This window comes from Panthera pardus, unplaced genomic scaffold (genome assembly GCF_024362965.1).
Source record: "Panthera pardus isolate Hobbes unplaced genomic scaffold, ASM2436296v1 HiC_scaffold_2, whole genome shotgun sequence".
In the NCBI taxonomy this organism is placed as follows: Eukaryota; Metazoa; Chordata; class Mammalia; order Carnivora; family Felidae; genus Panthera; species Panthera pardus.
In genome coordinates, this window is record NW_026526765.1 from 28,583,039 (window position 1) to 28,610,098 (window position 27,060).

The following is a 27,060-nucleotide window of genomic DNA, read 5'->3' on the forward strand; positions in this document are numbered from 1 at the left end:
CCCCTGCTCTCACTGTCTCTCTCTCAAAAATAAAATAAACATTAAAAAAAAAACGGCCTTCAAGGTAATCAGTTTAAAGAAGAAGAGATGAGATATAGAATTTAAAAATGTATCAATAACAAGATGATATAGACAAAATTTCAAATCAGTACTTTAGATCAGATCTCTTATATATGAGAAAATTTGGAGTCTAGTTTGACTAAGGAAAATGACTTTATAAAAAAAGCCATATTTTATGACCACCTACTAGCAAACAAAATTTCTAAGGAAGAAGGGGGGTGGACATTAAGCCACTGTATTAAGCAAGTAAGGAATGAATTTGTGTCTTCCCCTCTGATGTCAAACATGAAGAACTTTCTATACATTCTAGGTAATGGCAAAGCTCTCAGGTTACTCACTCGTTGTGTATCACCAAGATATTTGATTTCTTAAACGAGTTTAAAAGACACTGGTTTGAGGTATAAGAAATCAATATTCATAAGCATTTTTCTATTCTTGAATTTATGTGAGGAAGCGGGAGGAAAAATAAGTATAATATGGCGACTCCCATTTGCATACCAACAATGAGAAATTAAATTGTCTATCCACCATCTGTGTGGTGGAGAATATGCAAACACTGTAGGTGAAGTGTTGCCAGGAAGATCCAAAAGGAACAATCCCCCTCATATACAGAAATGCATTCCTACTTTCAGTGGAAGAGGCACACTACACAGACTGAATAATTGTGAGTAAAAATTCATCTACTCCATTTATTCTCTGCCCCCTGTCATTTATCTCCCCATCTATCCATTCATCCATTCATCTATCCATTGCTCTTAAACTCACTCCAAGTATCTATGTATCCAACCATTCATTTAAATCACTAAAACGTAAGTCTTTCAAGCAGAGAATAAAAGAAATTACCTGCCATGCAAAGCTTCTGTCACAAGGAAATCAAAACATTTCTTGAATTCTTTTTTATGATCTTCAGGTGGAAGCCAACTGATAACTTTATATGATGTTTCACCCTTTTCTTAAAAAAGAGGATAAAAAATAAAACACCAATAGGAAAAATTTTAATTATGCCATACAACCCAAATTAACATTCGCATGAGGATATCATGGTTTATTTATTCCAATTATTGTAAATATTTTCAAATGTTCCCTTACTGAACTTCTATTTTGTATGGTTTTTTCTGCTTTCTCATTTCTTCAATCACACAACCTGCCAATATTTATTGATAATAGGTTTAGACACTTTTATTCATTTTAAAGTACTTCAAGATTCTATTTAAAGTTTTCACATAAAGGTATAACTATTCATCATTTTATAGGTGAGAAAACAGAGATGAAAGGAGTGCCAGATAATTTGTCAGGATTGCACGTATAGTGAATGGCATACCTTATATTTAAATACAGACCTTATTTTATACCCGTTCCCCTGTCATTTATCACTTAGAAAAAGAAATCATTTTCATTAAAATTAAAAGTGAAACATGCAGAGGTTTTTCATTCTACCAAAAAATACCAATGCCTAAATTAAAAATTTAGTCTTCTAAATTAAAAATTGCAGTTAAAAATTGCAGTCTTGTGCAGCCCTACTTACCATCCTGGCATTTTCCCCATAACTCCTGTGTAATAAAAAGTCTAACACCATTTTTGAAGTTAGACTGCTGACAGCTTTCAAGCTTCATCTCTCCCTTAACCTTCCGTGACATATCCTGAAAAACTTAGAGGAAAGGCTCAACATGCCCTCCCTTGTGTGACCAAGATTTTCAAGCCAAGCAAGCCAGACCCACGTTAGGGGGATCCTCACCTCCATCCCACTCAGAAGCTTCCACAATTGGCATTTAGAGACAAAAGTATGGGTTTAACTTTTACATGGTCTTGATTATGTGTCTCACACAAACCTATTTTCTGTATCAGATTGGATTGTGTTTCTGGATTCCAGCATGAGCTGTGATTGACACTAGGCTAGGTAGAATTCTGTGACTGTGTGCGGCAGTCAGGTATTGCCCCCTTAAGAATGGTCCTCCAGAGTAAAACTGATAGCAATTTACAAGTGCACTGAATGATGTAAAGAAGGGTAGTTACCAAGTGATATGATGAGATCGATACCTGCAAAAGTAGATGGTGTGCTAGAACCTTAGAAAATGACTTTTCTGCTGCTGCTGATTATCTTGTAGCTAGAGGAAAATCTTGATTAACACAGTAATAGAGAAAAAGACTGATGACAGGCCCATGGAGTTATTTCAAGGAGTTAGTTCGAATTAATTTCACATGTCTCAAAATTATCCATGGGGAGACCCCTAACTTTGATGATACTAATGGGGATATTCTGAAGAAGAAGCTTATATATATATATATATATATATATATATATATAGGCAGGTTATAACAGATACTTCCCCAAAATACATCTAATAACAACCAAAAGAAAGAGAAAAGAGAGGAGATGGGCAGGGTGGGAGAGTCAGGAAAGAAAACAGAGTTCTGTTTTGATACGTGTGGGAATCTAACATTACTTTTAAAAATTTACAACTGATAAAGGGGACAAGTTGCTTTTGTACCTCTCTGTCAGAACTTCCAAATGAATTTTAACATTGGATGAGATGAAACAATGACAAAGATTAGTGAGATTAGTGTTCTTAATCAATACTGGGGCAAAAATAACAGATATAATGATTATATTTTCTATATTTATGTAGATATTCCTGTATTACTAGGAGTCAAAAGTATTAGATACAGGACATATTTCCATGCCCTGTCTTAACTACTGGGATAAAATATCCCATAGTCATAGCAACCATCTTTTACATCATCTACTAATAGTAATTGTTGTCTTATGTAATATGTCATAAATTAAAATAATATTAGAGTTCTGGCACTTATAGTCAGCTTGACAAAAAAGGACGTGTTTGGATCTGTCCAACATATTAACCTTTAAATACAACCCAATACATATTGAAACAGTGGCTTTAAGGATGAAATCCCATTATAAAAGATCTATTAAGCAAAGGAGTGATTATCTACACTGCTTTTCCATTTAATAGCTTAATTTAGATTAATTCATAAACCTGAAAAGAATTTATGATACCTTGCAGAACATTACTATAACATTGCAATGATGCATCATATTAAGCCTGCTCCCCATCTCCAATATTACTGAAATTGCTGACTCTATCTAAGTAGTAATAGATACTTTGCAAGCATAGATTTGTTAGTATGTTCTGATCCTATTTCAACAAGATCTCAGCTGCAGTTTCTCTTCTCCTTCATCTTTGAAGGATACAAATCACTTGTACTGACTTCTCATGGACTACCTCAACAGCCTTGCTCATAAGCTTTGCTGGCAAGATCTTAACCACATTTACCTTTCTCCAGGAGCACGTGTATGACACTATATTGTGGACAACTTTTGTAGAGATTCATTGAACACACTCATTCAAGACACAAAAATTCACATAGAGGCTCACAAAGAGGGATGTGCCGCTGCCTTACACAAAGCAGAAGCTACAGCACCTCAGGTGATTCCTAAGAAGAATTATTTGTTCAGTGGAGGACTTTCCATCTCTGACACTGTCAAGAAAGTACTCCTGTGGTCCACTTTGAGCACATATGTACAAAAAGCTTTCCTGGACACACATTCAAACAGAAACTGGTGAAAATTCTCTTTTATATACACACACACACATATTCAACATCATATGTATATATATAATTTTGTAAAAAAAAAAAAAAGGTCAAAAGATAGTAGGGAAATTTCTGGGAAGATGGTAGAGCAACAGGAATCTGCCTCCCCTAATTAAATAAAAATTGAACTAGAAGACTCGGTCTAGAGTATCTATTTTGAAGAGTTGCAGTAACTTCTAGGGCAGGTTTTCAATGTAAATTGCAGATAATCTTACTCAATTTCAGTTATTTCAGCTTTTATCACAATAGCAACTATCCATCCCCTCTCCCCATCACATGGCAAGCACCTATACATGTATTCACAAAGCAGCATGCACAGAGGTTTCAAGAACCAGAGTGGACCAAAACAAACAAACAAACAAACAAACAAAATCCAAATATCACATATCTGGGTTCTGATTGCTGCTTGCTGCTCTAATCACAGAAGTGCAGACAAAGAAGTAGGCAGCAAAGTCTTTGCTATCCCTACACCTATTGTTGCAACCATCTCCCCGCTCTGGCTGAATGGACTTCAAGGGATCTTAAAAGGCTGATGATCTTTTTTTCTCCCTCATTTTTCTGTTTTTCCCTTATGCAAGACAGATATTAAAGGCTAGAACATTGGAAAACAACTACATAAACCAGGAACACTAGAAGAAAGTGTCCACTTATGACCAGGAAAAGGTCCAGAAAATACCTGAGGACATTGAAATCTACATCTTATATTGATCTTTTCCACAACAGCAGGATAAAACAATCAAAAAAATTAATAAACAAAATGAATAACAAAAATCTGCAGACCCTGGGGAAGGGAGGAAAGTCTCATCTCCAGATTTAACACATGGTTAGATTCAAATATTCAGTCTTCTACAAAAATCACAAGACACACCAAGAAGCTGAAAACGAAAGCCTATTCAGAGGAAAATAATAAATCAACAGAAACTGTTCTTGAGAAAAACCTGATGGTAGATATACCAGACAATGACTTTAAAATCACTGCCTTAAAGATTCTCAGAGAACTAAAGCAAGATGTGGGGGAGGTAGAGGAAAAAAAATGTGTGCAAAATAAAAATGTCAATAAAGGGATAGAAAATCAGAAAAGAAGCTAAAAACGAATTCTAGAAATGAAAAATACAACTAATGTGATGAAAATTTCACTAGAGGGATTCAAAGGCAGATTTGAGTCAAAAGAAATTAACAGTGAACCTAAAGAGAAGATAATGAAAATGATAGAGGCTGGAGAGCAGTAAAGTTAAGACTGAAAAAAAGACAACATAGCCTAAGGATCCAACATATGCACTGTGGATGCTCAGAAGGAGAAGAAAGAAAGAAAGGGATAGAGAGAATACTTCAGCTATGATCTCCAAAATCTCCCAAATTGGATGAAAGATGTGAATATAAACATCCAAGCTCATCAACTCCAAGAAAAATGAGCTCAGACACATAGTCGAGACTCATTATAATCAAATTTAGAAAGATAAAAAGAGAATATTAAAAGCAGCAAGAGAAAAGTGACTCATCACATACAAGTGATTGTCAATGAGATTATCAATAGATTTCTAATCAGAAACTTTAGAGACCAGAAGTCAGCAGGCCAATACATTCAAAGTGGTAAAATAAAAGAATGGCCAAAAAAAAATTCTGTATCTGGCAACACTGTCCCTCAAAGGTGAGAGGAAAATCAAAACATTCCCAAATAAACAAAACCTAAGGAAACTTGCTACCACTAGCCCCACACTGAGAGAAATGCTCAAGGGAGTCCTCCAGGGAAAAAACAAAAGGACACCAGATACTAATTCAAAGGTGAATGAAAAAATATATATTTTAATAAAGGTAACTGCATAGAAAAATATAAACTTAGTATTATAGCAACAGTTTCTAACTACTTTTGGTTTCTACATGATTAAAGAAACAAGTCCGTTTTTTAAAACAAATCATTGGTTTAAAAACAAGTATTACTTAAACTTTGTAATGCCAAACAAGTTTTCTATATAATTTAATGTACTAATTCATTTAAATTAATGAAAGTTTATGACTGGGGGCACACGATGTACAAAAAGATATTTTTGTGATGTCAACAACCCAAGAGGGTGACCATGAACAACACATTACAGGAGCAGAATTTTTGAATGTTATCAAACTTGAACTTCTATAAATTATAATGAGTGACACAGATTTAGCAGGTTAAATGAAATCCCCAAGATAACACACACAAAAAATAGCTATAGAATATACACAAAAGGAAATGACAAAGGGATTTAAAATTTTCACAACAAAGACTCAACTAAACACAAAAGAAACAGTAATACAGAAAGTGAGGAACAAAAAAGCTGCAAGGCATATAGAAAACAAATAGAAAAATGACAGAAGTCTCTCCTCATCAGTAAGTACTTCAAATGGACATGCATGAAACTTCCATATCAAAAGACAGACTTTGGGTAAAAACACATGATCCAATTGTAATAGCATTGTTTGGTGACAGATGGTAGCTACACGTGCGGTGAGCATAGCATAACATATACATATGCAGTTGGCAAATCACTATGTCAGACATCTGAAACTAGTGTCACATTGTGTATCAACTATACTTCAATAAAAATAATAGAGGAGCCAAGATGATGGAACAACATGGAAGATTTTTGTGGGTCTCTCATCTATGAAATACAGCCAGACCAACACTAAGCCATCTTACACACCTAGAGAACTGATTGGAAGATTAACACAACAACCTGCACAACCTGAACCACAGAATTCAGCAGGTACATGACACAAAGAGCTGAACTTGGAGAGCAAGAAGCCCCAAAAGGTAGGGAACCCCTTTTGCAGGCAGAGAGAGGATGGAGACTGGGAAGGAGGGGAGAATACAGGAAAAACACCCCTCTCCAAAAGCAGCTGGAGAGAAAGTGGAAAATTGGAAACAACCCCAGGGACTAAACTAAAAAGGGAGAAAGGAGAAAGGAAAGGGTTTAAATTCCATTAAGACTGTAAACAACGGGAGCACAAAGTCTGCAACTCCACAGCTTGATATCTGGCGGTGCTCTGGTGGGAAGGGCGAATCCCCAGGAACAGAGTGGGGTCCAGGAGGTTCTTGGGCCACATGAGGAAAAGCAGTTCCACTGCTAAAAGGACATTTGGTAGAAACTGTTGAGGCCACCTGGTCCCAGCAGACCCCAGAAAACGGCCACATTGGCTGGTGCTGGAACAAGGTTGTTAAGGGTGAAGCCTGGTGCCTGATGTGCATTGTGATTTTCCATAATCCCTGAAATGCTGCTGCTACGCTATCTCGAGAACTTTTTCTGAGGCAGGATGGCACCTGGCCACAGTCTTGGGGCACAGGCAGCAGCAGGGTCCAGCAAGTATTCCTGGGTGCAGCTGACATTCGGCCATTGTGAGGTGAGACCCTCCTGTAGAGGGGTGGAATGGGTCAAAGCCTAGGTCCTTCACAAGTAAGGGGCCAGGGAAAACAGCTGCATCTGAGATAAAACTCTGGAGAGAGATACTGCCTGGGGCTTGGTCATGGGCAGTAAAGAAGCAGGCAGTGGACCAAAGCTGAAGACAGAGGATGGGTGCACGATTGCTGACTGGGGAGAACAGAATTCCAATACTAGAGACTGGGTAATGGGGTGACACCATTTTCACTGCTCCCACGCATGTGCATATGCACCTACGGGGCCACAACACTCCACCCCAGTAGGCAAGCAGTGCCATTTAGTAGAAAATGAGGCCATTACACTAAGCCCCGCCCAACTGGGCCAACCTTGGTCTTGAAGAACACAAGTCTCACCACCTGCTTAGTGTGTGGACTATAAAGTGCTTCATAGTCTGACTTCTAGCAGAAAACGAAGTAATTTCAGTCCTATTTCAGTCTGTTAGCACGTCCATCTATTCAATTTCTTTCCTTTTTTTCTCTTTTTCACTTCTTTTCTTTTTCTTGAATACAGAAAGAGAAAAAATTCATTTTTAATTTTTATTAAAAACATTTTTGTTTAACTTTTTTACTATATTTTTTACTTTTGTGTAAATTTTTTCAAATTCTATTTTACTTCCATCACTTTATTTTACTCTACTTCAGTGTATTCACTTTATCAAATTTTCAAACGATTTCCTTTTTTCTTATTCTTTTTTCTCTTATTCATTTCTTTTCTTTCTCTTGAATACAGAAAGAGAAAAAATTCATTTTATTTTCAATCTTTATTAAAAATATTTTTCTTTAATTTTTTCACTATATTTTTTACTTTTATGTAAATTTTTTCATTCTATTTGACTCCCAACATTTCATTTTAGTCTACTTCAGTGTATTCAATTTTTCAATTTCTCAAACGATTTCCTTTTTTTCTCCCCCACCTTTTTTCTCTAATCTATCAAATCACTTTCAACACCCAGACCAAACACACCTAGGATCTAATATCATTTATTCGATTTTTGTGTGTGTTTTTTCAATTTTTTAATTTTAATATTTCTTTAATATTAAATTTTTTAATTTCAATTTTTCTGCCTCATTACTTCCTTTTCTCCCTTCAAAATGACACAATGAAGGAATTCACCCCAAAAGAAAGAGCACAAAGAAACGACAGCCAGGGATTTAACCAACACAGACACAAGCAAGATGTCTGAACCAGAATTTAGAATCACGATAATAAGAAAACTAGCTGGACTCAAAAATAGATTAGAATCCCTTTCTGCAGAGATAAAAGAAGTAAAAAATAGCCAGAATGAAATTAAAAATACTATAAATGAGCTGCAAACACGGATGGATGCAGCAGCACCAAGGATGGATGAGGCAGAACAGAGAATCAGTGATACAGAGAACAAACTTATAGAGAATAATGAAGCAGGAAAAAAGAGGGAAATTAAGACAAAAGAGCACGATTTAAGAATGAGAGAAATCAGTGACTCATTAAAAAGGAACAACATCAGAATCATAGGGGTCCCAGAGGAGGAAGAGAGAGAAAAAGGGGTAGAAGGGTTATGTGAGCAAATAATAGCAGAAAACTTTCCTAACTTGGAGAAAGACACAGACATCAAAATCCAGGAAGCACAGAGGACTCCCATTGGATTCAACAAAAACCGACCATCAGTAAGGCATATCGTAGTCAAATTCACAAAATACTCAGGCAAGGAGAGAATCATGAAAGCAGCAAGGGAAAAAAAAGTCCCTAACCTACAAGGGAAGACAGATCAGGTTTGCAGCAGACCTATCCACAGAAACTTGGCAGGCCAGAAAGGAGTGGCGGGGTATATTCAGTGTGCTGAATCAGAAACATGCAGCCAAGAATTCTTTATCCAGCAAGGCTGTCATTCAAAATAGAAGGAGAGATAAAAACTTTCCCAGACAAACAAAAATTAAAGGAGTTTGTGACCACTAAACCACCCTGCAAGAAATTTTAAGGGGGACACACTGAGGGGGAGAAAAGATGGAAATACATATATATATATATATATATATATATATATATATATATATATATATACACACACACACACACACACACACAAATACTTGGAAACTGAAGAACATGCTACTGAAGAATGAATGGGCTAACCACGAAGTTAAAGAGGAAATTGAAAAGTATATGGAAGCCAATTAAAATGATAACACCACAACCCCAAACCTCTGGGATGCAGCAAAGGCAGTCATAAGAGGAAAGTATATAGCAATCCAGGCCTTCCTAAAGAAGGAAGAAAGATCTCAAATACACAAACTAACCTTATACCTTAAAGAGCTGGAAAAAGAACAACAAATAAAACCCCAAACCAGAAGAAGACAGGAAATAATAAAGATTAGAGCAGAAATTAATGCTATCCAAACCAAAAAAACAGTAGGACAGATCAGTGAAACCAGAAGCTGGTTCTTTGAAAGAATTAACAAACTTGATAAACCACCAGCCAGTTTGATCAAAAAGAAAAAGGAAAGGACTCAAATAAAATCAAGAATGAAAGAGGAGAGATCACAACCAACACAACAGAAATAAAAACAACAATAAGAGAATATTATGAGCAATTATATGCCAATAAAATGGGCAATGTGGAACAAATGGACAAATTCCTAGAAACATATACACTACCAAAACTGAAACAGAAAGAAATAGAAAATTTGAACAGACACATAACCAGTAAGGAAATCGAATTAGTAATCAAAAATCTGCCAAAAAACAAGAGTCCAGGGCTGGGTGGCTTTCCAGGGGAATTCTACCAAACATTTAAGGAAGAGTTAACACTTATTCTCTTGAAGCTGCTCCAAAATATAAAAAAGGAAGGAAAACTTCCAAACTCTTTTTATGAAGCCAGTATTACCTTGATTCCAAAACCAGACAGAGACCCCACTAAAAAGGAGAAATATAAACCAATTTCCCTGATGAACATGGATGCAAAAATCCTTAACAAGATATTAGCTAACCAGATCCAACAATACATTAAAAAAAATTTCACCACAAGCAAGTGGGATTTATACCTGGGATGCAGGGCTGGTTCAATATCCACAAAACAACTAACGTGATTCATCACATCAATAAAAGAAAGGACAAGAACCATATGATCCTCTCAATAGATGCAGAGAATATTTGACAAAATACAGCATCCTTTCTTGATAAAAACCCTCAAGACATTAGGGATAGAAGGAGCATACCTCGAGATCATAAAAGCCATATATGAACGACTCAATGCTAATGTCATCCTCAATGGGGAAAAGCTGAGACCTTTCCCCCTAAGGTCAGGAGCAAGACAGGGATGTCCACGCTCACAACTGTTATTCAACATACTATTGGAAGTCTGAGCCTCTGCAATCAGACAACACAAAGAAATAAAAGGCATCCAAATTGGCCGGGAGGAGGTCAAACTTTCACTCTTCACAAATGACATGATACTCCATCTGGAAAACCTAAAAGATTTCACTAAAAAACTGCTAGAATTGACTCATGAATTCAGCAAAGTTGCAGGATATAAAACCAACACACAGAAATCGGTTGCATTCCTGTACACCAACAATGAAGTGACAGAAAGAGAAATCAAGGAATCGATCCCATTTACAATTGCACAAAAAACCATAAAATACCTAGGAATAAATCTAACCCAAGAGGTGAAAAATCTATACACTGAAAACTATACAAAGCTTCTGAAAGAAATTGAAGAAGACACACACACACACACACAAAAAAAAAAAAAAAAAAAAAAACAACAGAAAAAGATTCCATGCTCCTGGATAGGAAGAACAAATATTGTTAAAATGTTGACACTACCCCAAACAATCTACATATTTAATGCAATCCCTATCAAAGTAACACCAGTATTCTTCACAGAGCTAGAACAAATAATCCTAAAATTTGTATGGAACCAGAAAAGACCCTGAGTAGCCAAAGCAATCTTGAAAAAGAAAACCAAAGCAGGAGGCATCACAATCCCAGACTCCAAGCTATACTACAAAGCTGTAATCATCAAGACTGTATGGTACTGGCGCAAAAACAGACACTCCTATCAATGGAACAGAATAGAGAACCCAGAAATGGACCCACAAATGTATGGCCAACTAATCTCTGACAAAGCAGAAAAGAATATCTAATGGAATAAAGACAGTCTCTTCAGTAAGTGGTGCTGGGAAAACTGGATGGCGACATGCAGAAGAATAAACCTGGACCACTTTCTTACACCATACACAAAAATAAACTCAAAATGGATGAAAGACCTCAATGTAAGACAGGAAGCCATCAAAACCCTCGAGGAGAAAGCAGACAAAAACCTCCTTGATCTTGCCCGCAGCAACTTCTTACTCAACACATCTCCAGAGGAAAGGGAAACAAAAGCAAAAATGAACTACTGGGACTTCATCAAAATAAAAAGTTTCTGCACAGCAAAGGAAACAATCAGCAAAACTAAAAGGCAACCGACAGAATGGGAGAAGATATTTGCAAATGACATATCAGATAAAGGGTTAGTATCCAAAACCTATAAAGAACTTATCAAACTCCACACCCAGAAAACAAATAATCCAGTGAAGAAATGGGCAAAAGAACATGAATAGACACTTCTTCAAAGAAGACATCCAGATGGCCATCCAACACATAAAAAATGCTCAACTTCACTCATCATCAGGGAAATACAAATCAAAACCACAATGAGATACCACCTTACACCTGTCAAAATGGCTAACATTAACAACTCAGACAACAACAGATGTTGGCAAAGATGCGGAGAAAGAGGATCTCTTTTGCATTGTTGGTGGGAATAAAAACTGGTGCAGCCACTCTGGAAAACAGTATGGAGGGTCCTAAAAAAATTAAAAATAGAACTACCCTACGACCTGCAATTGCACTACTAGGTATTTATCCAAGGGATACAGTTGTGCTGCTTTGAAGGGACACATGCATCCCCATGTTTATAGCAGCACTATCAACAATAGTCAAAGTATGGAAAGAGCCCAAATATCCATCAATGGATGAATGGATAAAGAAAATGTGGCGCATATATATATATATATATATATATATATATATATATATATATACCCAAATATCCATTGATGGATATTTGGGCTCTTTCTATATATATATATATATATATATATATATATATATATATATATACACACACACACACACACACACACACACACACACACAATGGAGTATTTCTCAGCAATCAAAAAGAATGAAATCTTGCCATTTGCAACTATGTGGATGGAACTAGAGGGTATTATGCTAAGTGAAATTAGTCAGTCAGAGAAAGACAAAATCATATGACTTCACTCATATGAGGACTTTAAGAGACAAAACAGATGAACATAAAGGAAGGGAAACAAAAATAATATAAAAACAAGGAGGGGGCAAAACACAAGAGACTCATAAATATGGAGAATAAACTGAGAGTTACTGGAGGGCTTGTGGGAGGGGGATGGGCTAAATGGGTAAGGGGCACTAAGGAATCTACTCCTGAAATCACTGTTGCACTATATGCTAACTAATTTGGATGTAAATTTTAAAAAATTAAAAATAAAATTAAAATAATAATAACAATAATTAAAAAATTAAAAATTAAATGGGATTAACAATGGGGAGATGAAGATGTGAGTTGTATGGGAACTTTCTGTACCATCTTTGCAATTTTTATTTAAATACAAAATCATTCCAAAATGAAGAAATTATTTTTAAAAATAAATACAAAAATTAAAAGGCTACAAACACACACACAAAGAAAAACATGATCTAACTATAAACTGTCTACAAGAGACTTTAGGTCCAATGATACAGGTACACAGAAAAAGATATTCCATACAAATAATAATCAAAGAAAGCAGATGAGCAAATATCAATCACAATAGACCATAAATCAAAAAATATTACAAGACAAAGAAAGATATTATATATCAATAAAAGATTCACTACAGCAAGAAGATAAAACTATCATAAACACATATCATCTAATGAGAAACCACAAAATATCTAAAGCAAAAGCTGGCAGAATGGAGGGAGAAACAGATAGTTCCATAATAATCATTGGAGATTTCATACTCCACTCTCAATAATGGACAAAAAAACCAGAAAGAAGATCAGTAAGGAAATAGAAGACTTGCACACAAGACTTGCACACATTGATCCACTAGATGTAACAGACATATACAGAACATTCTACCTAACAGTAACAGCATACTCATTCCTCTTAAAGGTACCTGAGACATTTTCCAGCAGAGACCATATGTTCAGTCACAAATAAGTCTCAACAGATTTTAAAACATAATTACCCCAGGACATCTGACCACAACAGGATGGAGGTAGAAATCAACAACAGAAGGAAAACTGGAAAATTTATCAATTATGGTAATTAAACAACATATTTTATATAAGCAATGTGTCAAATAGAAATCACAACAGAAATCAGAAAATACTTAGACAAAAATAAATATGAAAATACAGCATACCAAAACTTATGGGTTGTACCAAAATTAGTACTCAGAAGAAAATTTACAGCTATGTTAACAAAGAAAGTTATCACATCAATAACCTATTCTGCCACCATAAGATATTGGGAAAGAAAGTGTATTAAATATAAAACAGAAGGTAGAATTAATAAAGATTAGGGGAGAAACTATTAATTTTGGAAATAAGAAAAAACAAGAAGGAATCAATGGAACCAGAGCCAATTCGTTGAAATAATGAATAAAATTTACAGACAAGGAAGACACAAATTACTACAATCAGAATGAAATCTTACCACTTGCAAGGACATGGATGAAGCTAGAGTGTATTACACTAAGTGAAATAAGACAGTCAGAGAAAGACAAATACTGTATGATTTCACTCATATGTGGTATTTAAGAAGCAAAACAGATGAACATAAGGGAAGGAAAGAAAATGAAAATAAGATAAAAACAAAGAGGCAAACCATAAGAGACTTGTAACTATGGAGAACAAACTGAGGGTTGCAGGAGGGGAGGTGGGAGGAGAGCTAAATGGGCAAAGGGCATTAAGGAGGCACTTGTGATAAGCACTGGGTGTTATATGTAACTGATGAATCACAAAATTCTGCTCTTAAAACCAATACTACACTATATGTTAACTAACCTGAATTTAAATAAAGTATTAGAAGAAAAAAAAATAAATGAAAGAAGTAACACCACTAATGACCACACAGAAATAAAAAGGACTATAAATGAATTCTATGAACTGCAGATGCTAAAAATTTAGACAACATTATATGGACAACTTCCTGGAAAGATATAAACTACCAAAGTTAAGTCAAAGAAGAAAAAGACATTCTAAATAAACCTATAAAGAGGAACGGTTGTTTTATTTGGGTTAAGTACTCAGAATCTCCTGCGAAATGGATATCCAAAATATAAAAGAAGATTGCACATGTGTCTCTACACACTAAAGACACAATACACAGCCTTAAAGAAGACTGTCCTTATCCTCTAGATTTTCAGACATTACTGATCATGACCAAAGCACTAATTCACTTTTCTAAATGCACAAAGCTGGTCTTTTTTTTTTTTTTTAAGTTTATTTATTTTGAGAGAGAGAGAGAAAAAAAAAAAACAAGTGGAGAAGGGGCAGAGAGAGAGGGTGACAGAGGATACTTACCTACAGGAAATATCCCAATGAGGGGCTCAAACTCACAAACCATGAGATCATGACCTGAGCCGAAGTCAGATGCTTAACCAACTGAACCATATAGTTAGTCTTTTAAACAAGACATTCAGTAATATTTTCAACTCTCTCATCAGTCTTAGGCAGCAAGGCTCATAAAATACCATAATGACTTACTTAAACATGTTCAAATTGAAATACATGAGACATGGCATGTTCTGGCCATCAGTCAAACAAGAAGGGAAATGCCCATTCCAGTCCCACTGCTGACCGCCATAAAAGCCCAAAGCCACCCTCTTTTTCCTGCTCTCTCAATGTACTTTTGGACCACCTTGGGAGTTGCTTTACTCTCCCCTAAAAGTGTCATCATACTAATAATAAACCATTTTATAGCCTCTTGGTATATATGTAAGGCCATATGTCTTAACACCCAAACCTAACTTTGGGGTGGGGAGAGACATGCTGACTCTCAGATTGGCTGAAACAATTTAGGAAGAAACAATACTAATTTTACCCAAACTCTTCCAGAAAACTGAAAAAGGAACACAACCCAATTCATTCTGAGATAAGAATTTCACTGATAGCAATTGAAGAAAGAAAAAAAAAAAAAAACTCAAGAAAATCACAGAACGATGATCCTCATGGACAGAGATATAAATATTAAACCAAAATTCAAACAAACAAAATATAAAATATATAAAAGAAAAATACAGGGGTGCCTGGGTGGTTCATTCAGTTATGTGTCTGACTTTGGCTCAGGTCATGATCTCACAGCTTGTGAGTTCCAGCTGTGCGTCAGGCTCTGAGCTGTCAGCACTGGAGCCTGCTTCAGATTCTGTGTCTCCCTCTCTCTGTGTCTCTCCCCTGCTTGCCTCTCTCTCTCCCTCTCTCTCTCTCTCTCTCTCTCTGTGTATTTATATATAAAATATATTTTGACCAAATGGAATTCAATCCCAGACTACAAGCTTAACTTAACATTTGAAAATCTATTACTGACATTCATCATTTTAACAGAATAAATAAAAAAATCATATTCATACTAATACATGTAGCAAAAGTATAAAATTACACTTCATCAAAGTAAAAATTGTGCTCTACAAAAAGCACTCCTGAGACAATGAAAAGTCGCGAACTGGGAAAAAATATTTGCAGGGCTTATATCTGGTATTTTACCATATATATATCCCAAATATATATCCAAGATATATATATATCCCAAATATATATCAAGAGCACTGAAGACTCAATAATAACAAAACAAAGAACCAATGTAAAAATGGGTGAAATTTAACAAACACTTCACCAGTGAAGATATATAGTAGACAAATAAACACATGAAGAAGGGCTTAGCATCATTACTAACAAAGGAAATGCATGTAAACACCGCAATGATATACAACTAAATACCTACACAAGGAAGGATAAAAGTAAAAAGGCTAACCAAGTACTGACAAGGGTGTGGTGTACATGAAGCTTGCAGTCACTTCTGGTGAGATGCAGAATGTTACAGCAATTTTGGAAACCAGTTTGGCCATTTCTTAAAAACTTAAACAGCACCTAACCTATGGTTCAGTCACTGCTCTCCTACCAGTTAATTCAGAGAAAAGACAGTACCTGTTCATACATAGGCATGCACACAAATCTACACAGCAGGTGTATTAACAATAGCTCAGAACTGGAGACAACACTAATGCCCAGCAACAGCAACTAAATAAACGCATTGTGTTAGTACACACATAGAACATTATTCAGCAAGAAAATGGAATGAACTACTCATACACACACTATGAATGCATCCAAAAATATTTATGCTGAGTACAATAAACTAAAATATAACACTAGATAATTATGATTCCACTGATATAAAATCTACATGATGTAATCTAACACATAGGGACATATTAGGGATTGACTGGCAATGGGAATAGAAAGGTGGGAGGCCCCAGAGGGGAGATTGCAAAAGGGCATTAGAAATCTTCTGGTGAGGGAAAAAATATATTTGTCATCTTGATTATGTTGATGATTTCATAGGTACATGTACAAATATATCAAATAATATATTTTAAATATATCCAGTTTATTATATGCCAATATTACTTCAATAGAATGGTTTAAATAATGAATATAAGCAACTTCAGTCTGTGGCCACAAGAAAGTGATAGGGCCATATGGAAATTCTTCCTTTAAACAACTAAAGAAAACCAGACCAAATATATGCTAAAATGGTTTTTTAGACGTTAGACACCAGGTAGCACAGGACATTCATGGATGGCTGGAGGAAGCTTCCAAGATACATCTCATGGAGGAGGCACCCACACCTGGCCTGGCCATCTCCCTGAGTGCAGCACAGCAGATTAGGGGAAGGACATGGCAGCTGGAATTCACAGGCCAGAATACCAGAAAACCAAAAGACAGCTGTAGGGAAAGTTTGGGGTTGGAGTGTTCCTAAGAACAGTTCAGTTCAAACGTGAGGAAACTACCCAAGGCACAATAAAGAATGAAATAGAACAATACTCAGAGGTTTACAGAGCCTATTTTCAAGCCACTACTCAGGGCCTTGAGAGTTAATGAAGATCTAAAGGAAGTTCCCCAATCAACTAGATGAAGGTGCATTTTTACCTAACTCCTATAACTTTCTCTCTGTTGGTTCTGAAATTCAGAGGGAAAGGTGGTTGTGTTTTGTTAAACTCTATAAACCCTTGAAATAAGAAACTGACCCCACCTTGATAACAGCAGACTAAGATCCTGGGTTTTTTAGCTCCCAGGGGTAAGGTGAGCACTACTAGATAGATAAAGGGAGAAGACCTTCAGTCCATTCAAAAGTCTGAATTCCAAGACAGAGCTTCCTTGCATTAGCTATTGACCTGTTCTTCTACCTCCTTACCCAAAGAAAGCAGAACCTAACTGGTTGAAAGGGATGGAATTATCTGGTCATGGCAATGTCCCTCCAGGCAGAACTTCTCATGAGTGCAAGCAAGTCCCTCAGAATCAATGATGTAACTGCACAGTCCCCCCAGAAAAAAGAAGAACTGTCATGTGGAGAATGTCTATCTGGTGGATAGAAAGGTATAGCAAGCTCACTTAGGAAAAGGAAAATCCTGTGTAGGCTGGCATCTTACACTTGTGACTTCGGTTATTGATCAGAACAACCCCCATGTAAGCATTAGAAATGGTTTCTACTTCAGTATTTCTGAAGTCATTTATTTAGTAAAGTTGTAAATAAAAACTCTATAAGGAAGTTATCCAAACAAGTAGTTAATACACGTTCAAAAGTTTCAATACTGAGTATTGAATCAGGTCAACAAAAATAATCCAATCACGTGTTTCCTTATTTGCAGACCTCTGCAAAGGTACTGCTGTAGTGAAAAATAAATAATCCATTTCAAAACCTCCAGAATTTCCAGTAAATGGTAAATATTGCAAGAAACTCTGGACTCTTAAAACTTGGAACCAAGAATAAAACTAAGGGAATCCATGAGTCCCCTGAATTGTTGGTAGTTCTGAGTGTGGGTCTGTTTGTTAAAGAGGTAGAGGGTCTAAAGCTTTTAGCAGTTCCTCATTCCCAGAAACCACCAAAATGAAATGATCATGTGTTACAACTACCATGGTTGGCAGTCAAGGCAAATACACAATCAGACTGACAATTAAGGCAGATACAAAGGGACATATATGGAAAAGATATTCAGTGAACAATATAGAACCCAGTCTAAAAGGTGATTACACAATAACAATCTTAAGTTCATCTTCAGAATTCCATACTTGCTCAGACTTGATTTTCATAAAAAAATGCTTAATTTTGGATTTTTTTAAGCTAAAGCTGTAGCAATTCCAAATGAGAAAATCAGAGCTTTAAGTTCCAGATCCACCCAACTCTATTATTAAATTGCTGTGTGAACTTGAACAAATCTTTGCAGTTCTCTGGGCCTCTGTGTCCTTGTCTGTCAACAGAATTGTTGACAAGATTGATGAGCTTCATCTTAGCTAAAATTCTTTGCATTCAGTGACTCATGAACTTGTGACATCACTATGCACAACTCATAGGCAGCCAGTAACTTCTCATGAATACAGGATCATCTCACTGATAGATTTTGATCCTAAGACATGAATAAAAGACATCCTTTTAAAAGCTTTCTTAAATTTCGGGCCTCAGAACAGGATTAGAAAGTAACCTATGAAACAGAAAAAGCAGCTGTCCTTACATAATAGAACCTATAAATTTGGCTGAAGACATCTGTGCAAACAAATTAAAACCATACCACAGAGTAGTAGTTATCAAACTGATCAATAAATAATAATGTACAGAGGCCTGCCTGAGTTGAAGTGACACCTAGCTAAAGGGGTAAAACATGGAGATACAGCATGTGGAGGCCAGACCTACAGAACTTAATATGATAGTCAGCAGGTATCATAAACATACACACACACACACACGTTTTTCCCATTCTGTCAATACAACTAGATCCAGAAAGATTATGTGCTTCACAGTACTATACAAAACACATTGTCTCCCTGGGATAAAAGAATTCAATGATTACTAAAAAACATACCTGGGATTAAAAACTCTTCTCCGTAAAAAAGCATAGTGACATTATGACCATGATCTTGAAGAATCTCAGATACACGGTCCAGTAGTAGATAATGGCTTCCACCTAGGAACAACACAAAATTTCATTTTTGTAAAGATGTGAACAGAGGCTCTGAAATTGATGTGGCAGTTGGGAAATCCATGGTAAGGGGACAGAAAGTTGATGGTGAGCACAGGAAGATGAGTTTCTTCAGCCCCACTGTCTCACTTAAGGTAAGCCCCAGCTGAGGGCTTCTCAAATTTTGACCTGTGGTAATCCTCCATCAAAAATTTCCTTGTGACTCATGGCCTCCATGTCAGTGTGATGAACTTCTCTGCTTAGGCCTCAAGTACTTCCTGATCCTAGCGACATGCTCATTTTAGCCAGGCCTTGTGGAGATACCATGTCCTGAAGAAATAACTGTACTGGTGGAAATTAGGCACACTGCTGTAAATGAAGTGGGAAGGGTTTCTATTGGATAATCAGTCAGCACTCTTTATGGAATCATTCTCCATGTAAATTCATGTTAGAGGGGGAATTAGAAACATGGGATATTGAATATTAGTCCAAGAAATAGTCATTAAAGCAGAAAGAGGTAGATCCACTACTTAGAAACAAAATCCTTAAGGGGCATCTGGGTGGCTCAATAGGTTAAATGTCTGATGTCAGCTCAGGTCATGATCTCACAGCTTGTGAGTTCGAGCCCTGCGTCGGGCTCTGTGCTGACAGGTCAGAGCCTGGAGCCTGGAGCCTGCATCTGATTCTGTGTCTCCCTATCTCTCTGCTCCTCCCCTGTTCTCTCTCTCTCTCTCTCTCTCTCTCTCTCTCTCTCTCTCAAAAATAAATAAACATTAAAAAAATTTTTTAAATGAAACAAAATCCTTGAGATTCAAATATATTTAGCAGGATTCCAAGTTTCCAGTTAGGCCTGAAAATTTCTGAACATGAAATTAAGGCATTCAGGATAACTGTGGTCATTAGGGCATAACTGTAAGATCCTGCACATGACAGAGTTAGGCACCACCTATCCTAAGAAAATTGTGAGATTCTAAGGAAAGAGAAGCTTACTCCTAGGGGAAGTACTGGTTCTATCTTGCAATGATTGTCTAAAACTATGCATCATCAAGGAGCATTTCTCTTGAATCTATGGGTCTCAGAGCAGAGAATGCCCAATCAGGAAGAAAAGAATAGAATTGGCCCACGTTGGAAAGAGGGGTACTTTGGAAGATAACGACTTTGTAGTGATTAGGTCAGCAGAGTGGGATGTATGACTACAGTAATGGTGTGTCTGTGGGAATTACTCTAATTTTTAATTTGTGTTTGTGTTTCCTGAGGTAACACAGATTACATAAAATACAAACCCCTACCTCCTCAGACTGCTTGCTCTAGCTTACCTTTAACCTATGCAAGAAATGGATGCAGGGAGAGGAGAGTTAAGATGGCAGAGAAGTAGGAGGGCCTTGCCACTCAAACACAGCTGTATTGATGTCAGATCACTTAGAACACCCAGGAAATTGAACTGCAGAGCAGCCAAATGATCTCCACATTTGGAGGGATACAGCTTGGCAGGATTGAGGTGGATATGTGTGAATTTAGGGATATACAGTGGCAGAGCATAGAGGAGAGAGAACCCCTTCTGTGGAGAGACAAAAGGGAGAGAAAGAGAAAGGGATTATGAAAGTGCAGCATGGAGTTAGGACAAGAACAAGCTTCTCTGGACTATGGACTTGGGAGCAAGAAGTACTGAGTGTCCCAACTCTTTGTTTGCAACAGCCTTGGAATTGAAACTCAGAGTTTTCAGAAGTGTGCAACTTTATCCAGGCTGGATCCCTGGCTCATGCTCCTGGGGAGGAAGCAGCCACCCCAGAGTACATAGTGTGGTGTAGCAATCTCTGGGGTGCCCTGGGAGAGAATAATTCTCTTCTCAGAGTACTTTGAGATGAAGGGTTTTTGTCTCCCCAAGGACAAAAGACCCTACAGGTGCCAGCCAAAGGCCTTTCATTAGCAGTGGGGAGAGGCTTTACTCTGGAGGTGGGGAGCATTGCTGCACAGTGCTGGGTCCTTTAAGACTTCAGATTTTGAATCCAGCTGAGCACCAAGAAGGTGCAGGAGAACTGTGGAGCAGGGCAAGCTGACTGCATTCTCTATTCTGTGAGGGCTGCCTGATAAAGATAGGGTTGAGATCCCTGGTGCAGGGTTGAGAGATTGGAGTGATGTCATTTTCTCCCCAACACCAACACAGTGGGACATTGGAGAGCAACACAGTGGCTCCCAGTGGAGGCAGGACTGATTACACCTAAACCCTCCCCTCCATGCCTGGAAACTGCTTATTTACTGGAGCAAGACTGGCTGACCCATCGCAGCCAGTCTCTCCTCCAGAACAGCACAGCCACCAGCCCCAGGCGCCAACAGACAACTTTTTTTTTCCTCTCTTTCTTTCCCCCTTCTTTTTTCTTTTTTTTCTCTTGGAATCAGGCTCATGGTTTCTGATTTTCTTTTTGTCATTTCTTACCACATATATATATATATATATATATATATATATACACACACACACACACACACACACATATATATACACATACATATGTATATGTATATGTATATCAATATATCTATATCTATATATAGATAGATATACATATATAGAGAGATATATTGATGTACATATACATTTGTATATGTATATGTATATCAGACTTTATTTATTCTCTTTTTGTTTCATCTTTTCTCTTTTATTCTACTTTTTTCTTTATTTTTTTCCTACTCTTTCTTTGGAATCAGGCTTATAGTTTTCTGGGGTTTTTTTTATTCTTTTTGGTTTTCTGTTCTCCACTTTCCTTTTTCTCTTTTTATGGGATCAGGTTTCCCCCATCCTTTTTTTCCTAGGGTTACTTCAACAAACAAATCAAAGCACACCTAGTTGAAGCAAGGAGAAGCTCTGCAAAGGATTGACCAGTGGGATAGAGCAGCCAAAACGCAACAGCAGAGTGCCTTCAACATACACCAGAAACACTTCCTGGAGCGCCAGGCCCTGGATAGTGTATGACTCCTTTTTAATATAGTAGTACTCTCAGATGCAGGACACATGACAGGCTTTTAAAAAATGCAAATGAGAGAAACTTAAGCAAAGTGACAAGCCAGAGGAATTCTCCCCATAAGAAAGGTTGAGAAGAAATCACAGCCAGAGACTTGCTCAAAAGAGATATAAAAAATATATCTGAACAAAATTTAGAAAAATAGTCATAAGACTGATAGCTAGGCTTGAAGAAAAGCATAGAAGACACCAGAGAAATGCTTGACACAGAGATCAAAGACCAAAGAACTAGTCAGGATGAATTTTAAAAATGCAATATGGAGATGCAAAATAACTAGATATAGTGACAGTGAGGATTGAAGAAGCAGAGGAGAGAATAGGTGAAATAAAATATAAAACTATGGAAAATAATAAACCTGAAAAAAAGAGGGAGAGGAAAGTACTAAACCACAGGGGAGAATTAGAGATCTAAGTGATTCCATGAAACAAAACAATATCCATATCAGAGGAGTCCCAGAAAAAGAAGAGCAAAAAGGGGCAGAAGGTTTATTTGAACAAATTATAGCTGAGCACTTCCCTAATCTGGGGGAAAAAAACAGGCATCCAAGTCCAAGAGGCACAGAGAACTCCCTTCAAAATCAACAAAAAAAAGGTCAACCCCATGACATATCATAGTGAAACTTGCAAAATACAAAGATAAAGAGAGAATTCTGAAAGCATCTAGGGACAAAATGTCCTTCACCTACAAAGGTAGACACATAAGTTTCCACTGAAACTTGGCAGGCCAGAAGGGAATGGCAGGAAACATTTAATATGATGAATAAGAAAAATATGTAGCCAAGAATCCTTTATTCAGCAAAGCTGTCATTCAGAAAAGGAGAAATAAAGAGCTTCCAAGCAAACATAAACTAAAGGAGTTTGTGACCACTAAACCAGTCCTGCAAGAAATTCTAAGAGGGACTCTGTGAGTGGAAAGCAGCAAAGACTACAAATGACCAGACAACATCACCACAAACACAAAACCACATTGTGTTATCTACAGATAACACAATGGCACTAAATTCATATCTTTCAATAATCACTCTGAATGTAAATGGACTAAATTCCCCAATCAAATGACACAGGGTATCAGAATAGATTAAAAAAACAAGACCCATCTATATGCTGCCTACAAGAGACCCATTTTAGACCTGAGGACATCTGCAGATTGAAAGTTAGGGATGGAGAACCATCTATCATGCTACTGGAATGTCAAAAGAAAGCTGGAGTAGCCATACTTAGACAAACTAGACTTTAAAACAAAGACTGTAACAAGAGATGAAGGAGGGCATTATATGATAATTAAGGGGTCTGTCCATCAAGAAAAGCTAACAATTGTAAACATTTATGCCCCCAACTTGAACTCCCAAATATATAAATCAATTAATCACAAACATGAGTAAACTTATTGACAATAATGCCATAATTGTAAGAGACTTTAATACTCCACTTACAACAATGGATAGATTAGTTAAGCAGAAAATCTACACGGGAACAATGGTCTTGAATGACACACTGGATCAGATGGACTTAACAGATATATTCAGAACACTTCATCCTAAAGCAACAGAATACACATTCTTCTTGGGTGCATATGGAACATTCTCCAGAATAGATCACATATTGGGTGACAAATCAGCCTTCAACATGTACAAAAAGATTGAGATCTTACCATGCATATTTTCAGATCATAACACTATGAAACTTGAAATCAAACACAAGAAAAAATGTGGAAAGCTCTCAAATACATTGAGGATAAAGAACATCCTGCTAAAGAATGAGTGGGTCAACCAGGAAGTTAAAGAAGAAATTTAAAAATACGTGGAAACAAATGAAAATGAAAACATGACTGTCCAGACCCTTTGAGATGCATAAAAGGCAGTCCTAAGAGGAAAATACATTGCAATTCAGGTCTATCTCAAGCAGCAAGAAAGGTCCCAAATACACAACCAAACCTTACAACTAAAGGAGTTAGAAAAGGAGCAGCAAATTAAGTCGAAATCCAGCAGAAGAAGGGAAATAATAAAGACTAGAGCAGAATAAATGACTTAGGATCCAAAAAAGAAAAAACAAAACAAAACAGTACACCAGATCAATGAAACTAAGAGCTGTTTTTTTTAAGAGAATAAGCAAAATTGAAAACTACCTAGACAGACTTCTCAAAAATAAAAGAGTAAGGACCCAAACAGATAAAATCACAAATGAAAGTGGAGTGATCACAACCAACACCACAGAATTACAATTATAAGAGAATACTATGGAAGATTATATGCCAACAAAATGGACAATCTGGAAGAAATGGACAAAATTCCAGACACAGACTACCAAAACACAAACAGGAAGAAACAGAAAATTTAACAAGCTCATAACCAGCAAAGAAATTGAATCGATTATCAAAAATCTCCCAACAAATAAGAGTCCTAGGCCAGATGACCCCCCAGGAGAATTCTACCAGGTATTTAAATAAGAATTAATACCTATTCTCCTAAAACTGTTCCAAAAAAATAGAAATGTAAGGAAAACTTCCAAACTCATTCTATGAATCTAGCTTCACCTTGATTGCAAACCCAGACAAAGACCCCACTAAAAACAAGAATTACATGCCAATATCCCTGATGAACATGGATGCAAAAATCTCAACAAGATATTAATTGAATTCAACAGTACATCAAAAGAATTATTCACCATGATCAGTTGTGATTCATTCCTGGGCTGCAGGGCTAGTTCAATATTCACAAATCAATCAACATGATATACCACATTAATAAAAGAAAGGATAAGGGGCTCCTTTGTGGCTCAGTCAGTTGAGCGTCCAACTTCGGCTCAGGTCATGATCTCGCGGTTTGTGGGTTTGAGCCCCACGTTGGGCTCTGTGCTGACAGCTTGGAGCCTGGAGCCTGCTTTGGATTCTGTGTCTCCCTCTCTCTCTGCCCCTCTCCTGCTTGTGCTCTGTCTCTCTCTGCCTCTCAAAAATGAATAAATGTAAAAAAAAATTGTTTTAATAAAAGAAAGAATAAGAACCATATGATATTTTCAATAGATGCAGAAAAAAAAATTTGACAAAATACATCATCACTTCTTGATAAAATCCTCAAGAAAGAAGGGATAGAAGGAACATAACTTAACATGATAAAAGCCATATATGAAAGACCCACCACTAATATCATCCTCAGTGGGGAAAAACAGAGCTTTCCCTCTAAGATCAGGAACAAGACAGGGATGTCCACTCTCACCACTATTGTTCAACACAGTACTGGAAGTCCTAGCCTTGGCAATCAGAAAACAAAAAGAAATAAAAGAAATCCAAATCAGTAAGGAAGAAGTCAATCTTTCACTCTTCAAAGATGACATGATACTCTACATGGAAAACCTGAAGACTCCACCAAAAAACTGCTAGAGCTAATACATGAATTCAGACAAGATGCAGGATATAAAATCAATGTACAGAAATTGGTTGCATTTTTATATACTAATAATGAAGCAGCAGAAAGAGATTTCAAGGAATTGATCACATTTACAATTGCACGAAAACCCATAAGATACCTAGGAATGAACCTAACCAAAGAGGTGAAATATCTGTGTGCTGAAAACGATATAAACCTTATGAAAGACATTGAAGAAGACACAAAGAAATGAAAAAAACATATCATGTTCATGGATTGGAAGAACAAATATTGTTAAAATGTCTATGCTATCTAAATCTACACATTCAATGCAATCCTTATCAAAATAATACCGGCATTCTTCACAGAACTAAAACAAACAGTTCTACAATTTGTATGGAACCACTAAAGACCCTGAATAGAGAAAGTAATGTTGAAAAAGAAAACCAAAGCTGGAGGCATCACAATCCTGGGTGTTACAAAGCTGTAAACATCAAGACAGTATGGTATTGGCACAAAAACAGACACATAGATCAATGGAGTAGGATAGAGAATCCAAAAAAGGATCCTCAAATATATGGCCAACTAATCTTTGACAAAGCAGGAAAGCATATCCAATGGAAAAAAGACAGTCTCTTTAACAAATGGTGCTGGGAAAACTGGCCAGCGACATGCAGAAGAATGAAACTAGACCACTTTCTTACACCACACACAAAAGTAAATTCAAAATGGATGAATGACCTAAATGTGGGACAGGAAACCATCAAACTCCTAGAGAAGAAAACAGGCAGCAAACTCTTTGACCTAGGGCACAGCAACTTCTTACTTGACATGTCTTCAGAGGCAAAGGAAATAAAAGCAAAAATGAACTTTTGGACCTCATCAAGATAAAAATCTTTTGAACAGCAAAGGAAACAGCCAACAAAACTAAAAGGCAACCAATGGAATTAGAGAAGATATTTGCAAATGAGATATCAGATAAAGGTTTAGTATCCAGAATTTATAAAGAACTTAACAAACTTAACACCCAAAAAAACAAATACTCCAGGGAAGAAATGGGAAGAAGACATGAAAAGACACTTTTCCAAAGAAGATATCCAGATGGCTAACAGACACATTAAAAAAATGCTCAACATCATACATCATCAATAATACAAATCAAACCACAATGAGATACCACTCCACACCTATCAGAATGGCTAAAATTAACAACTCAGAAAACAACAGATGTTGGTGAGGATTTAGAAAAAGGGGAAGCGTTTTGCACTGTTGGTTTGAATGCAAACTGGTGCAGCCACACTGGATAATAG

The 27,060-nt window shown here is 36.7% G+C and overlaps 1 protein-coding gene across 3 annotated transcripts in view; it reads right to left on the reverse strand.

Annotated features, from left to right (window-relative positions):
• Positions 1–27,060, reverse strand: part of LOC109267707 (UDP-glucuronosyltransferase 3A2-like) — a 46,242-nt gene that overhangs the window by 17,192 nt on the left and 1,990 nt on the right. For 2 of the 3 annotated variants that reach the window (XM_019450651.2, XM_019450652.2), the window contains exons 2-3: positions 19,274–19,375; positions 904–1,012 (exon numbers count right to left, since the gene is read on the reverse strand). In XM_019450651.2, coding sequence (XP_019306196.2) covers positions 904–1,012; positions 19,274–19,375 — 211 coding nt within the window. Of the gene's footprint in view, positions 1–903; positions 1,013–19,273; positions 19,376–25,522; positions 25,635–27,060 lie in introns of all 3 variants that reach the window. The other variant, XM_053906923.1, reaches the window with a different exon arrangement.